The 15,496-nt window shown below is 29.0% G+C and overlaps 1 protein-coding gene across 1 annotated transcript; it reads left to right on the top strand.

Annotated features, from left to right (window-relative positions):
- The first annotated feature begins 11,677 nt into the window (after window positions 1-11,677).
- Window positions 11,678-14,491, top strand: LOC139847870 (plant intracellular Ras-group-related LRR protein 4-like). The gene is made up of 3 exons (XM_071837594.1): window positions 11,678-12,423; window positions 13,133-14,046; window positions 14,128-14,491. Exons 1-3 carry the CDS (start codon window positions 11,748-11,750, stop codon window positions 14,275-14,277), a joined length of 1,740 nt encoding a protein of 579 aa, XP_071693695.1. The 5' UTR covers window positions 11,678-11,747; the 3' UTR covers window positions 14,278-14,491.
- The last annotated feature ends 1,005 nt before the right edge of the window (window positions 14,492-15,496 follow it).

The raw sequence follows: 15,496 nt of genomic DNA, 5'->3' as shown, positions 1-15,496 counted from the left end.
TGAAAATATCTTCAGAAATATCGAAGATATTTATGATGATATTTTCGAATTTCTAAGTTTGAAGGTTGATGAAGAAAAATTTTCCGCAAGATTTTAACATGACATCGGAGCAAGATATTCTCTAAAGATTTCAACGGATCCAGAATTACCTGTATTCTTTGAATATAGAGTATGGTCCTTGTATTTGTCCTTGGTCTCCTTCGTGGTTAGCTCAATCCGTTTTCCAGTTCCAACTTTTCTGAGCTTTTTCAACATACTATTCTTTATCATCAAACTTCCGACGATTAAGGTCGTTTACGGTTGCCTATAGTTTCTGCTGCTTCATTCAGCCTTTTCAAAGTTCAATGTATTGCTTAGTAAGCTGGGTGCTTTTCAAAATTTCAGAATTGAAGATCGTAGTTTTAGGAGATAATTGTTATATGTATACATATAACTGTTGATGTATACATGATGCGAGATTTCAAAATACTGATTGCTAATTCCCGATAATTAGTATGGAAATTCTTGTTACAAGATGCGGTTGAGTATATGATGAGACTTCAATAGATAAATATAGTGATTTATCGGAGGGATTTAAGCCAAAGAGTAACGAGGTTGCTGTACGTCTACTGGTAATAAGATGGAATATAAAAGGTTCCTCGGTAGCATTAAAAGAGTATATATATATATATATATATATATATATATATATATATATATATATATATATATCAAGGTTATAATAAGGTTAATTCGAATGAAAGTCGAAGTTGACTTGCTGAAGCTGTGATAAAATTGGCTAATTTGAAAAGGAATTGCAAAGTTATTTTCGGTAATGGCAACGCCAAAGGGACTAGCACAAATACGTGTTAAATGTTTACTCAGATTTCGAGTGGTTTTAGGTGCATAACTATATACATAAATCTTTTCTTCCGTAGATGAAGTACGCTTGGTTCATCCTCTCAATTGAGGTGTTTTCAAGAATCACGAAAGGTTTGAACACAGATTCGATTTGTCAAGATACAAATGAGGTTTAAGATGAAATCAAGTGACAAACTTGAAGAAATGTTTAGTTTCATATGTTATAATCAATATTTTAATTCATTTTAATTGTCCAATGTTATTAGTCCACAGTCGATAATCCACAGTAGCAGTCCGATAATTCATATATAGTTTAATATATAATATTCGAATTAATTAATACGTATCGTGACCCGTGTACATGTCTCAGACTCGATCACAACTCAAAGTATATATATTATTATAAAATCAACCTCAACCCTGTATAGCGAACTCTAGCATTACAGCATATAGAGTGTCTATGGTGATTCCAAATAATATATATATAGATGCGTCGATATGTAATGTCAAAACCTTGTATACGTGTCCCGATATTTTAAGTGCGTAAAATAAATAACAGAAATTAAATGACGATAAATTAAATTCGTAAAGTAAACAACAGAAATTAAATGACGATAAATAAAATTGCGATAATTAAATTGCGATAAATAAACTGCGATAAATAAAATGTAATACGGAATTAATCAGTTAGCTAGGAACAGTTAGCTAGGAACAGTTAGCTAGGAATAGTTAGCGTGGATTCTTAACAAAATTTCTCATAGTTAATTTGTTTGTTTCTAACAAATTTTATTTTTGTCCAATGTTTTCTTCATTATGCCACTTGTTGGATTCTGATAGGTCAAAACCCAAATATGAAATTGAATGAAAATGGTTATTCTGCGGTGAATGAATACGTATATCGGTGGTTGTAAATAGGATAGTAAATGACTGTTGAATCAGCTTCGACGAATGTACAGTGTAACTTATTAAGGTGAAATCTAAATATTCCTCGGGTATTACCTACCCGTTAAACTATTTTTACCATTAACAGTTTGTACGAAGAATTTTTAATTACAATCTTTATGAAAATATACTTACATATATATTTTCTTCAGATGCAATCATGGATTTAATTAGTCAATATGATATTAATCTCATTTGATTTACCGTTAGAACAAGAATATATAATCTCTAAAACATTAGAGATTACATAAACGCCATGTCGAATGAAGATAAATGATGTAGAATAATACGTAGAACGATGATTATACTCAAGGTATTGAATGAGATGTTGAGGTTTGTGCTGTAGATGTTGTTTTTGATGGTACTGGTGTTACCGGTGTTGTTGCTGAAGCTGGTAAGTTTTGCACCACGTTTTCCAGATTGATTATTCGAGCGCGAAGTTCGTTGACTTCTTCCATTATTCCAGGATGATTGTCGGTCGAAACGAGTGAATGAATAAGATTTAGAATTTGAGATAGTATATAATCATGGCGAGATATTCAGGAAATGATGGTGAAAATGGTGTTTCGGATTGGTTTGCCGGTAAGTGTTTCAGATTCTTTGTCAAAAGGTCAATTCGGTTGGTGAAAAGGATCGCCTTCTTCGCATCTCCGTTGGTTAAGTCGACTACGAATCCCATCAGATGAATTGGGGATGGTTGATTGGTTGATTCATTCTGGTGACGCTGCCTCTGGAGCTTAGGTGAACATCCATGTAGGAATAGCTGTCGGAATAACTATCGGAATAGCTATCGAAATCAGAGGGACTTGAACTGGTTGAGGGATTCATCTCGTACGATTAGATAAAGGATTTTCGATAAGAAATAGATTATAGGATGTAGATTAGTACCCTGCAATACATAATTTACATATACATAATATAATACTAAAATCCCATAAGTTACGGAAGAATCTACGGAAGCTGTCAGGCGAAGGTAACAATAACAGATACGCTAAGATATGAATTTATCTATACACTGTCTATGCAATAAAGACAGTAAGACGTGTCCAGACCTTAAGGATGATAAGCAAATAATCTTCGACACTAAATGATAAGCGAAACTTTTGACATGCAGACATGGTCGAAGTCCAGACTCACTAATGCATCCTAACAACTATCAGTTAGACACACTAATGCAAGACCTGGTTCGCTAAGACCACCGCTCTGATACCACATGAGACGACCCGTCCTAATCCATCTGGACGAATACATTACATTTGGTTACATCGCGAGGTGCTTAACCTCTATATGATACATTTTACAAACATTGCATTCATTTTTAAAAGACAAACTTTCATTACATCGACAGTTGACGGCATGCATACCATTTCATAATATATCCAACTATAATTGACTTAGTAATAATCTTGATGAACTCGACGACTCGAATGCAACGTCTTTTGAAATATGTCATGAATGACTCCAAGTAATATTTCTAATATGAGCAAATGCACAGCGGAAGATTTCTTTCGTACCTGAGAATAAACATGCTTTAAAGTGTCAACCAAAAGGTTGGTGAGTTCATTAGTTTATCATAATCATTCATTTTCATCATTTTAATAGACCACAAAAAATTTCATTTCCAGTTCTCATAATATAAGTCCCATGCATAGAGACAAAAATATCATTCATATGGACTGAACACCTGGTAACCGACATTAAAAAGATCCATATAAGAATATCCCCTATCATTCCAGGAAATCCTTCGAACATGATATAAAACAACATCGAAGTACTAAAGCATCCGGTACTTTGGATGGGGTTCGTTAGGCCCAATAGATCTATCTTTAGGATTCGCGTCAATTAGAGGTGCACTAATTCTCAAAATTAGTGATGTTCCCTAATTCTTAGATTACCAGGCTAAAAGGGGCATATTCAGCTTCGATCCATTCAACCATATAATGTAGTTTCGATTACTTGTGTCTATTTCGTAAAACATTTATAAAAACAGCGCATGTATTCTCAGTCCCAAAAATATATATTGCAAAAGCATTTAAAAATGGAGCAAATGAAACTCACCTAATGCATTTTGTAGTAAAAATACATATGACTATATTGAACAATGCAGAGTTGGCTTTGGATTCACGAACCTATATCATTTGTATATAAATTAAAATGTATAATCGTAATCGAACAAGTTTATATAATAATAATAATGGTTATACTAGTAGTAACCATAATAATAGTAATAATTTTAATTATTCTAATAACATATTAATGATATTAATAATAATAACAATTAACAACAACAACAATTGAAAATGATACTAATAATAATATTAATTATGATTCTAATAATTATAACAATAATAATAATAATAATAATAATAATAATAATAATAATAATAATAATAATAATAATAATAATAATAATAATAATAATAATAATAATAATAATAATAATAATAATAATAATAATAATAATAATAATAATAAAAAGAATGCTGCCTCACAAAAATTAAGGCAAGAAAAAGAAACAACAGCCCTTTCTCAGGTTCGAACCTGAGACCCTCGACCTCCAACAACAAGCCCAACCATTCTTCTGTTTCGAGTTTTTTGAATTAATTCTCAATTTAATTATATATATACCATACTTAATCTGCTATTTTCTTTCTTCCTCGCTAACCAATCGACCAGGGTCCAATTCAACCATAGCATTAACATCATAAATTCTTCTTAGGGTTCATAAAGTAAACAGAATCGATAGATAACTAATATCTATGATTAAAACAGAAAAACAATTTAAAGGAACGAAGCAGTAGCAGAGTTTAGTTACCACGATGAACTCAAAATCAAATTCAAATTTCTAGGTCGTTTTAACTAAAACTTACTTCTTGAAAAAGGTTGCAAATCCTCATTTGAAACTATCTGAATTGCTAATTTAACATAAAACGTAAAAACGATCTTGAATTTCTTGATGAACACATTCATTGACTTTTTGAAATTGAAGTTTGACCTTTGAAATTTGAATTCAAGAAACGAAATTGGAGTTTAGAAACTTACAGATAGTTCAAATGGATGATTTTTAACACGATGACATTTATAGATTTTAGAATTTATTAAGGAATCGAGTTCTTGGATAATAGAACTAAAACAGAGGCAGTCGACATTTATTTAAAAAAAAATGAAATTGAATTTCTTTTATTTCCTTCAATCGTGTTAATGGATGGTTATGTAGAGGATAATTGATAACTTTACAGCTCACTAGATTGAATTAGAGTTTGTTTGCTAATTTCTTTGGGTCGTCATACACATGGTCGATCAGTACACAAATATAAATAAAAAAAATATAAAGTGGATGTTGATTGTTAACAGAATTAGATTGAATTCGATTCTGAAGGATGCAGTTAAGCAGATATATCCAAAACTGATATATTTCGATGTGGATATGTACAAAAGTCGATCCTGTATTTGGTTTTCATATACTACTCAGTATATATATATTTATCTGGTTATTCATAATTTGTATAATCTGTATCTGCGTACATATACATATTTAGATATACACATAAATCTGTATTCTGTATTTATATATAATTATATAATGTATTAATATATGAATACCAGTATAAGTATTTATGTATACGTATATATTCATCTGTGTTGTTTTTATATATTTCTGTAATTACATTTTATAAGTAATCTTTTTATATAATTGTGTTGATATTTTACCTAATATTATAAATGGTAATAAAAATAATAATATATTAATAATACAGATAATAAAATAAATAAAAAAATAGAAACACTAATAATAATAATAATAATAATAATAGAATATACTAATTTATAAATGATAAAAAAATATAGATTGTATTATTTTCTAATAACAAAATAATGATAATGATATTAATTCATAATAATAATTCTTAATAATAATATATTAATAATAATACTAATCATAATATCTAACATTAAAATTTTATTATTAGTTATAATGATATTAATAATAATGTCAATAATTTTATTAATAACACCACTTATAATACTATTAATATTGTTAATGATAATAATAATAATAAAATTTTTCATATCCAACTTCATTTATATTAATAATATCAATAATACATATATTAACATTAATGAAAATAATGATTCTAATATAACATTTATACTTTGTCTTGTAATTACATATAATATATTAACTTTATATATATATTTACTTATTTATTTATTTATTCATAAACAATCGTTCGTGAATCATCAGAAATAGTCAAAGGTTCACTGAATCTATATAAATAGTTTAAAGGTCAAATGTATGTATGAACACAGTTTAAAGTTTATGAGACTTCAACATTACAAACTTTGCTTATTGTGTCGTAATCATATTAAGTTTAGGTTTAAATTTGATCAGAAATTCCCGGGTAGTCACAATATACATTTTAAACGATTCACAATAGTTGATTTCATCGCGAGGTATTTGACCTCTAAATGATACATTTTACAAATATTGCATTCGTTTTTAAAAGATAAACTTTCATTACATCGAAAGTTGACGGCATGCATACCATTTCATAATATATCCAACTATTATTGACTTAATAATAATCTTGATGAACTCAACGACTCGAATGCAACGTCTTCTGAAATATCTCATGAATGACTCCAAGTAATATCTCTAAAATGAGCAAATGCACAGCGAAAGATTTCTTTCATACCTGAGAATAAACATGCTTTCAAGTGTTAACCAAAAGGTTGGTGAGATCATAGGTTTATCATAATAATCATTTCAATATTTTAATAGACCACAAGATTTCAGTTTATAAATATATGTACACTCGCAAATGTATAAAACCGTTCTGCTTATGTTGAGGCCTCAGTAACCAACCTTAACAATAATATAATAAGGCATCGTCGCAAAGATGTATATGTACACTCGCAAGTGTATAAATAATCCTCGAATTACTAAACATCTGCCCACTAGCTCTTATGTCTAGTGCAGCCTACAGGATGGGGGTGTTAAGCCCGATAGATCTATCTTTAGGATTCGCGCTCACATGCTCTTATAACATGTAACTAAATTACCTAGCACATCAATCCGCAGAATTATCATATTTGATCACTTTTCTCTATTTCGTAAAGCATTTATAAAAGCAGTGCATGTATTCTCAGCTCAAAAATATATATTGCAAAAGCAATTAAAAAGGGAGCAAATGAAACTCACAATACTGTATTTTGTAGTAAAAATACATATGACGATATTGAACAATGCAGGGTTGGCCTCGAATTCACGAACCTATATCATTTGTATATATATTAAAACATATAACGAAAATCACATACTTTTTTATTTATTAATATATATTACTTATATATTTTTGTATTTATATAGGATTTATATTAACTTTCATTTAAAACATATACTTATATTATATCTTAAATTATATGTGATATATATTTATTTTGTATATATATATATATATCTTAAAGTGATTGATATCTATTCGTTTAGTTATTTTAATATATATATATATATATATATATATATATATATATATATATATATATATATATATACATATATATATATATATATATTATGTTTAGTATTATTTAAAATTAGTAATTTGTTATACGAAGGTATTTATAGGAAATATATATATATATATATATATATATATATATATATATATATATATATATATATATATATATATATATATATATATATATATATATATATATATATATATATATATATATATATATATATATATATTTGTTTGATATACAGTTATATAAAATGTTAATATAATTATGGTATATGTAATATGTATACTTTTATGTACATAAAAAAATTTATAGTTTTAATAATAATGGTTTACTAATAATAAAGATATTGTTAATAATAATAATACTAATAATAATAACTATAATTTTACTACTAAAGATAATAGTTTTAATAATAATAATACTACTATTAATGATAAAATGTTAATTTGCATTTTGATTGTGATAATAATAAATAAACTTATCAATAATAAAAATAACCATAATTGTAACTAACCTCATAATACTAATAATAATAAATGGTAATTACTACTTTAGTAGTTATAATAACATTAATAATCAATAAACATAATAATAATAACAATAATAACAATAATAATAATAATAATAATAATAATAATAATAATAATAATAATAATAATAATAATAATAATAATAATAAATCAAAAAAAAAAATATACCCTTCACTAAAAAGATTTGGCCCAGACGGGACTCAAACCCGTAACCTCCCGCTCACACGACTCTCCTCTTAACCATCGAACCAGTGGCGTCTTTCTGATTTAAATATGATCCTAATTAATTTAGCCCGTATAAATTTCTGTTCCTCCTCTTCTTCCATACCAGTCGACAGAAATCAACCCAAGGTATAACCAAGTTTTAAATTTTGGATTACATTATTAATTGAAATAGAAACGTGTGGTGATGCTTGAATATCTTATCAGCAAATGAAATTAAAAAAAAAAAATAAAAGACCAATCTGCTGTCTAACAGACTCACGATGAACATTCAAAACCCAAACTCAAATTTTGATTTCCAGTTTGTTTTAGATAAAACTTCTAACATGAAAAGGTTTGCAATTCCTTCCTAGAAACTAACTGAATCAACAATTTGACTTATCAAACTCGAATTTTCTTCAAGAACAGATTGTTTGACTATTTAGTTATAAGGGTTGACTCGAAAATTCAAGCTTGATAAGAGAAATTGAAGGATGAAAACTTATAGATAATTTGAATATATCATTCCTAACAACTCTGAATTAATACATTTTGCATTTGAATTCAAATTAAGGTTTTTCAAAAAAAAAAATTACACGCGAACAGGGTAGTTGTGTTCTTCATATCTTTCTGTTTGAATTAAATCAAATAAGGACTGTAAGGGTGTTAATTGATAAAGGTAATGAAAGAGATGAATGAATTAATCCATATCACTGCATAATTCGATTTACTTATGGGGTAAAGTAGTCGACAGCATCTTTGAATCAGACAAGGAAGATTGGGGGAAAAATAAAAAATTATAAAGGATGTGATCGATATGTACTGGATTTTTAACGTATTGATAATCTGATTTAGACATCTAACAGATTGGAGAAAATAACAAGAAACAGATACAGTTTGATGGAGATGGCCAATTGAATTGTTGATCTGTATCTGATTCTAATTCCTAATTCATACGTATTATTTTATAAAATTTTATTAATGTTTAGTAATTATAATTATATTAATAATAATCTAAATACAAATAATAATATTTATAATAATAATAATAATAATAATAATAATAATAATAATAATAATAATAATAATAATAATAATAATAATAATAATAATAATAATAATAATAATAATAATAATAATAATAATAATAATTATGATTCTTATTAATCTTCATGAAATTAATAATTAATAATGATAATACAAATGATAATTAATTATATTAATACTAATTATAATAATACTAATAATATTAATAATAATAATGATATAACCTTTTATATATCAATTATCATATTTGTAATTTAATATTATTAATCATGATATTAATATTAATATTTATTTTAAGAATGAAAGTAATAATATTATAACGTATATATTTTAACTTGTATTTTATATATATATATATATATATATATATATATATATATATATATATATATATATATATATATATATATATATATATATATATATATATATATATATATATATATATATATATATATTATCTATGTAATATCTAATAATCATATAATATATTACATAATAACTTTTATTGAATAATTATTATTCATACAATTTTATTATAATATAAAAAAAAATCTTATATATTTATATATATGAATTCATTTTAATTACATATAATAGTTAAACTTTTATCTATATTCAGGAATACATCATAAGAATTATTTTCAGAAATCATATACACTTATATATAATTTTATTTTTAAATATCACTTTGTTACCTTGTATATTACTATTACTAACATAACTAATAGACAAAATTTGTCTTATTAGTTATGAATAGTACTATTTAATATTTCATTTTTCACACATCCAACCCCCTAACTTTCATTAAAATACAAATCGAACTCCCCCATTTTATAGTACTATTTAATATTTCATTTTTCACACGCCCAACCCCTTAACTTTCATTAAAATACAAATCGAACCCCCCCATTTTATACCTATATTCTAAAATATTATTTATCTCATCACTAACACTAAAAATATTGAATAATAACACTCACCACGCTACTACTGTGCTACTTTTTTTTTTGTCTCAAACGATAAAAAGCAACTTTTATAAAAGGAACAACCCTTCAATGCTACCAAAAGATGTCGAAAAATATTTTTTTTTACAAAATAGATCAACTACCTTTTTAAAAAAAAAAAAAAAACCGCGAACGCTAAAAGAAGCAACTTTCACAAAGGAACAACCCTTCAATGTTAGATGTCGAATTTTTTTTTTTTTTACAAAATAGATCAACACTTTTTTTTTAACTCGCATTCAAAACGGAGCCCCCGGCGCGAAGCGAGGGCTCCACAACTAGTTATTATTATTATTTTAAATATTCAATTCTTAAAGATTATATTTTATAATTTCACATTATTACTTATACTTATATTTATTTATCTATACATGTTCATTTATAACAATTGTTCGTGAATCGTCGAGAGCAGTCGAAGGTCAAATGAATATATTGAACAGTTCAAACTTTTTGAAACTCAACATTAAAGACTTTGCTTATCTTATCGAAATCATATAAGATTTAAGTTTAAATTTGATCGGAAATTTCCGGGTCGTCACAAACTCTTACCAATCGACGCCTGCAAAGAAGACATACCATCCTGCAACGGGGGATTCTCTTTATCGAAATCATCATCGGACGATTCATTATGAACACTTATGCGATCATCTATGTCAGATGGATGATCAACTTTCTGGCCACTCTTCAACAAATCGTCATCTTTAAGTGAGGATCGATCAGCCTCTGAATCTGTTGACGAACCATCATTATCCCCAATCTTCGAAACAACATCCAAAACTTCACCGCCGATTGAACGATTACGTAGAACCCTAGTAGCCGTCGTCGTGCTTTCTTGTGCCTTTTTCTTCTTTTTTCCACCCATCAAAGCCTTGTAGCACACAATCAGGAGTAAGATTGGTCAATGGAAATCAAAAGACTTCGATATTAAAATTGTAGACATCGACTCTTCTCGTTTTGGTTTTAGCCAACCGAGTCTCTCTATATTAGAGATCTCCCAGCCATCATGATGATATCTCGCCTTCACCATGTGGGTACCGTTGGAACCAATCATAACCTCTCTTCGCCCTCACATTTTGTGATGGGTTCCCTGGTTTTTAAACACATTTTAGGAAGGAAGTGACACTCTAATAATTTGTTATATTAGAATTATAGTTGTAAATTAGTTTATTTAATTAATATTAACTTTGACAATGCAGATGTGACACTCTGTCATGATAAACGTAGAAAAGAGTGATGATTAAGAGTTTTCTTAATAGTTATTCACTTGAATTGTTGCAATACGTCTACAATAGTAGCCACCAAAAACTTATGTTAAAATCTACCACTATTTATGCACATGTAACATTCCGATCTTGAATTTATAATATAATACTTAGAGGGGTATATACCCCCCTTTACACAAAAATGGGTTTTATTGAATCATTATGACACTCGGCTTTCTTTTGAACTGAAAATGATAGATAACCGTTGTGTGATGAGTGTGCTTTAACATGCAATACCTCCGTAGCATTAAAATTAAAACTCATATATATATACACTAGTAAATACAAGTAAACAAACAATAACCAAAACACACACACTGGCCCTTTTTTTTTTTTTTACTTTCAAAAACGTACATATTGTTTCCGTAGAAGATAGGAAAGATTAAGAAATGGATTTATCAGCCAAATCAGTAGAAGAGGTGGTGGAAGAGATTATGAGTATTCATAGATCGCTTCCTGTAAGGCCAGGAATCGAAGATGTTGAAGCTGCATCGACACTGATACGAAATGCAGATAATGAAGAACAATCGAGGCTCGAATCCATTGCCCAAAAAAAGAAGCGGAAAAACATCCCTGAAGAACTTTTCAATGTGTTGGTAGAGATGCAGAAACATTTAGTCCAGTTCCAATGTAAAGACCAGAAACGAGAAGCCGTTAGATTGCTAGAACTCGAAAAATACCACCAATTGTTCGATGAAATGATTCAAAAAGCTTCCAAATGTTGTTCTTCAGGACCATCTAGTACTAGTACTAGTAATAATAATAATAATAGTACCCAATTTGTTGCTTCGAGTTCAAGTAATTCGGCGCCTTTAAAAAATGTGGCGTCTGTTTCTAGTGCGAGTTTTGGTCAAAGTAGTAGCAGCAGTGCGAGTGTATCTATGGTATCTAGTTCTATTTCGTCCATCGATAATGAGCAGATTAAAAGTTCACAGTTGGTTACAAAGGATGATAGTTATGTGAAGAATTCAAAGACGTTTTATGGTGGTGCGAGTGGAGTTTTTCGTTCAAATGATTTTTTCAGACAACAGATTATGGATTCTACTAAGTCTGCTGTTACTTCTGGTGAGAGATTATATGAATTCATCTGTATTCATATTCATATAAAAAATAAAATCACTATTATAACACACAAAGTTAAACTCATTATTTAAGAAATTGGAATCATATAGATGCATATTTTATATACTTTAAAATTTGTGGATGCACAAATTCGCATACATCTTATATATGCGGGCATCTCTGAGGGTGTGTAAGATAGGACATTGAACATGAGCCGGAGTTTTGAAAGAGCCCAAAGTTTTAAAAAAATCCTTATACTTTTTTTTTTGTCTAAGGATAGTTAAAAGAACTTGGGGCGCGAAAATTTTTTTTATCTTCTTTCGACACAAATGACCCCAAGTTATACGTCATTTTGATTCAGAATCGTGGAAACAATGATAACTTTTGAGTAGTATTATCTTTTTATATGTATTATCTTTTTAGTAGTATTATATCTTATTACATGTATTGAAAAATTTAAAATTTATAAGAGGCAATTTTCGTATGGGATTTATAAATTAATGACTAGATGCACAAAGAAAACTCTATAAATTTCTTTACTGCAACGTATGGTTTTATAACTTTATTTTATGGTTTAGATTTGACAAAGATGAACATTCTTACTGTTCTTATTTTAGAAGCAACTGTTCTAAAGACAGAAGTTATCTTTTTGGATAACTTATGATGATTGATGAGTAAATGATGATTATCAAACAATGGTTGCGTTTTGTAGGCCGAGATGGTGACAAATTGAGTCTCATAAAGCTCGCTAGTTTAATCGAAGTATCATCGAAGAAAGGAACCAAAGATCTTAATCTTCATAACAAACTAATGGACCAAATTGAATGGCTTCCCGATTCGATAGGCAAATTATCCAATTTAATCACACTAGATCTATCAGCAAATCGCCTTTTCGCCTTACCATCTTCCATTGGTAAACTTTCATCTTTAACAAAACTAAACTTACATTCCAACAAAATTACAAACCTCCCTGAATCAATATCGAATCTAATTCATCTAATCCATCTTGATCTACATGGAAACATGTTAACATCTCTCCCTTCAACTTTCGGTAAATTAGTCCATCTTCAAGAACTCGATTTAAGTTCAAATAACCTCTCAAATCTTCCCGACTCAATCGGTTCACTCGTTAATCTACAAATAATTAACGTCGAGACTAACGATATTGACGAAATCCCACATGCTATTGGTCATTGTTTATCACTCAAGGAGCTTATTGCAGACTATAACAAGCTTAAAGCATTACCCGAAGCTTTAGGAAGAATCGAGTCGTTACAGAAATTAACCGTTCGTTATAATAACATCAGCAGGTTACCAACAACCATGTCATCATTAAAAAACATACAACAACTTGATGTTAGTTTTAACGAGCTCGAATCTGTTCCCGAAAGCTTATGTTTTGCAACCACTTTGATAAAGATCGACGTTAGTAACAACTTCGCTGATTTAACATCGTTACCAAGATCTATTGGAAACTTGGAGCATTTAGAAGAATTGGATATGAGTAATAACCAAATACGAGTGCTTCCAGATTCGTTTAGGATGTTATCGAAGTTACACGTGTTGAAAGTTGAAGGTAATCCTTTAGAAGTACCACCGAGTAACATAATTAACAATGGCGCCCAGGTAATTATAAATCGCCATTTCGTCTTAATTTCTGTACATGTATAAGAGGTTTATGCTGAATGCTTTTTCTTTTTTTTTTAGGCTGTGGTTCGGTACATGAGTGAAGTGCACGAAAAGAAGAATCTGAAGGCGCAACCAGTGAAACATAAGAGATCTTGGACTCGGTTTTGCTTCTTCTCGAGGATGGTAAACAAGCAAAAGAGAAGCGGTGTTGACTATTTGACTGCATAATGTTGACTTTGTTGATTCAGGTGATCAGGTCCATAATGTTGACATAGTTCTGCATTTATTTAGTTTAGTACAGATTCTATTTAGGCACAAGTAAAAAAGATGGTAGTTATTGACATCTAAATCCCCTGAGAAGATCTGTGTTTGACTTTGGGTGTCAAATGTCAAATTAGTATAAACAAATGTTGTAGCTTACATTGAACTGTAAGATATGTACTTAAGATAACACTTTGTATTTGCAAAACTTGATCTATGTTTCATGGTTTTACTCGTTGAATGATTTCATGAACCAAAAACATCTCTGTAAACTGAATTTTTATCCTAACAAATTGGTACTCAATTTTGACTTTTCTTCATGTTTGACCACACAATTGAAAGATCAAATGTACGAATTAAGAGCTGAAACTTTGCAATGACGGGGACCAAATAACAAGTATTTTCCTTGGAAAAACGTCGGTAGAGAAGTAAAATATGAAGAAAAACATGTGTTGGTGAACCAGATCTGAAAAACGTCAAATCCGGGTCACAAACCACCGGAAGCACCGCCAGCAGATCAGGGTTCAACCGCTGCTGGAGGAAAACATGGCGGCAGCGGTGGTTAATGAAAATTAGTAGAGTTCTTCAATCTGCAGAGTTCTTTTGGCAAAGTAACGATACAGATTGACCGATAAAAAAAAAGTGGTGCTTCATTTATCAATTTATGTGGGGAGCAGTTGCAGGTGAGTACACTTTGCTCCCACAAAGCAAAAGTGGTGCCTCAAGCAATCTTGAAATAGAATTTCATAGTTGATTAATTTATCATTATACAGGATCAATTAAACATGTAATCACAAATTAATATCAAGAACATCAAAGTATAACTTACTTGATGAAAAAATCGATTTGCCATTAGGTATTGATGATGAATCAATGACCGTTAGGGTTAATCAATTAGTGTAGTTATGTCAATAATCTGATAGAGTGATTTGTTTCTCAAGTTATTGGTGTTCTTCCACAGAGATTTTATTATGACATAATACAGGAAAAAGATTACACCCAGACTTTTATAGATTAGTTATGACAGTTATTTCCATCAAATAACTGTCAATTTAGTTAAGGGTACATTATGTCATGTAGGCAAACATAAGAGGTTTATACTGAATGTTTTTTCTTTTTTAGGTTGTGGTTCGGTACATGAGTGAACTGCACGAAAAAAATAATTTGAAGGCACAACCAGTGAAAC

The sequence above is a fragment of the Rutidosis leptorrhynchoides genome, chromosome 5, assembly GCF_046630445.1.
Source record: "Rutidosis leptorrhynchoides isolate AG116_Rl617_1_P2 chromosome 5, CSIRO_AGI_Rlap_v1, whole genome shotgun sequence".
Taxonomy (NCBI): domain Eukaryota; kingdom Viridiplantae; phylum Streptophyta; class Magnoliopsida; order Asterales; family Asteraceae; genus Rutidosis; species Rutidosis leptorrhynchoides.
Note: the sequence above shows the minus strand (reverse complement) of the source record. Positions and strands in the feature narration are given on the sequence as shown.

Coding starts and splice junctions, on each gene's coding strand:
- LOC139847870 (XM_071837594.1), top strand. CDS start 11,748: ATGGATTTATCAGCCAAATCAGTAGAAGAGGTGGTGGAAGAGATTATG. Junction 12,424..13,132: donor TAAGTCTGCTGTTACTTCTG/GTGAGAGATTAT, acceptor TGCGTTTTGTAG/GCCGAGATGGTGACAAATTG. Junction 14,047..14,127: donor TAATTAACAATGGCGCCCAG/GTAATTATAAAT, acceptor TTTTTTTTTTAG/GCTGTGGTTCGGTACATGAG.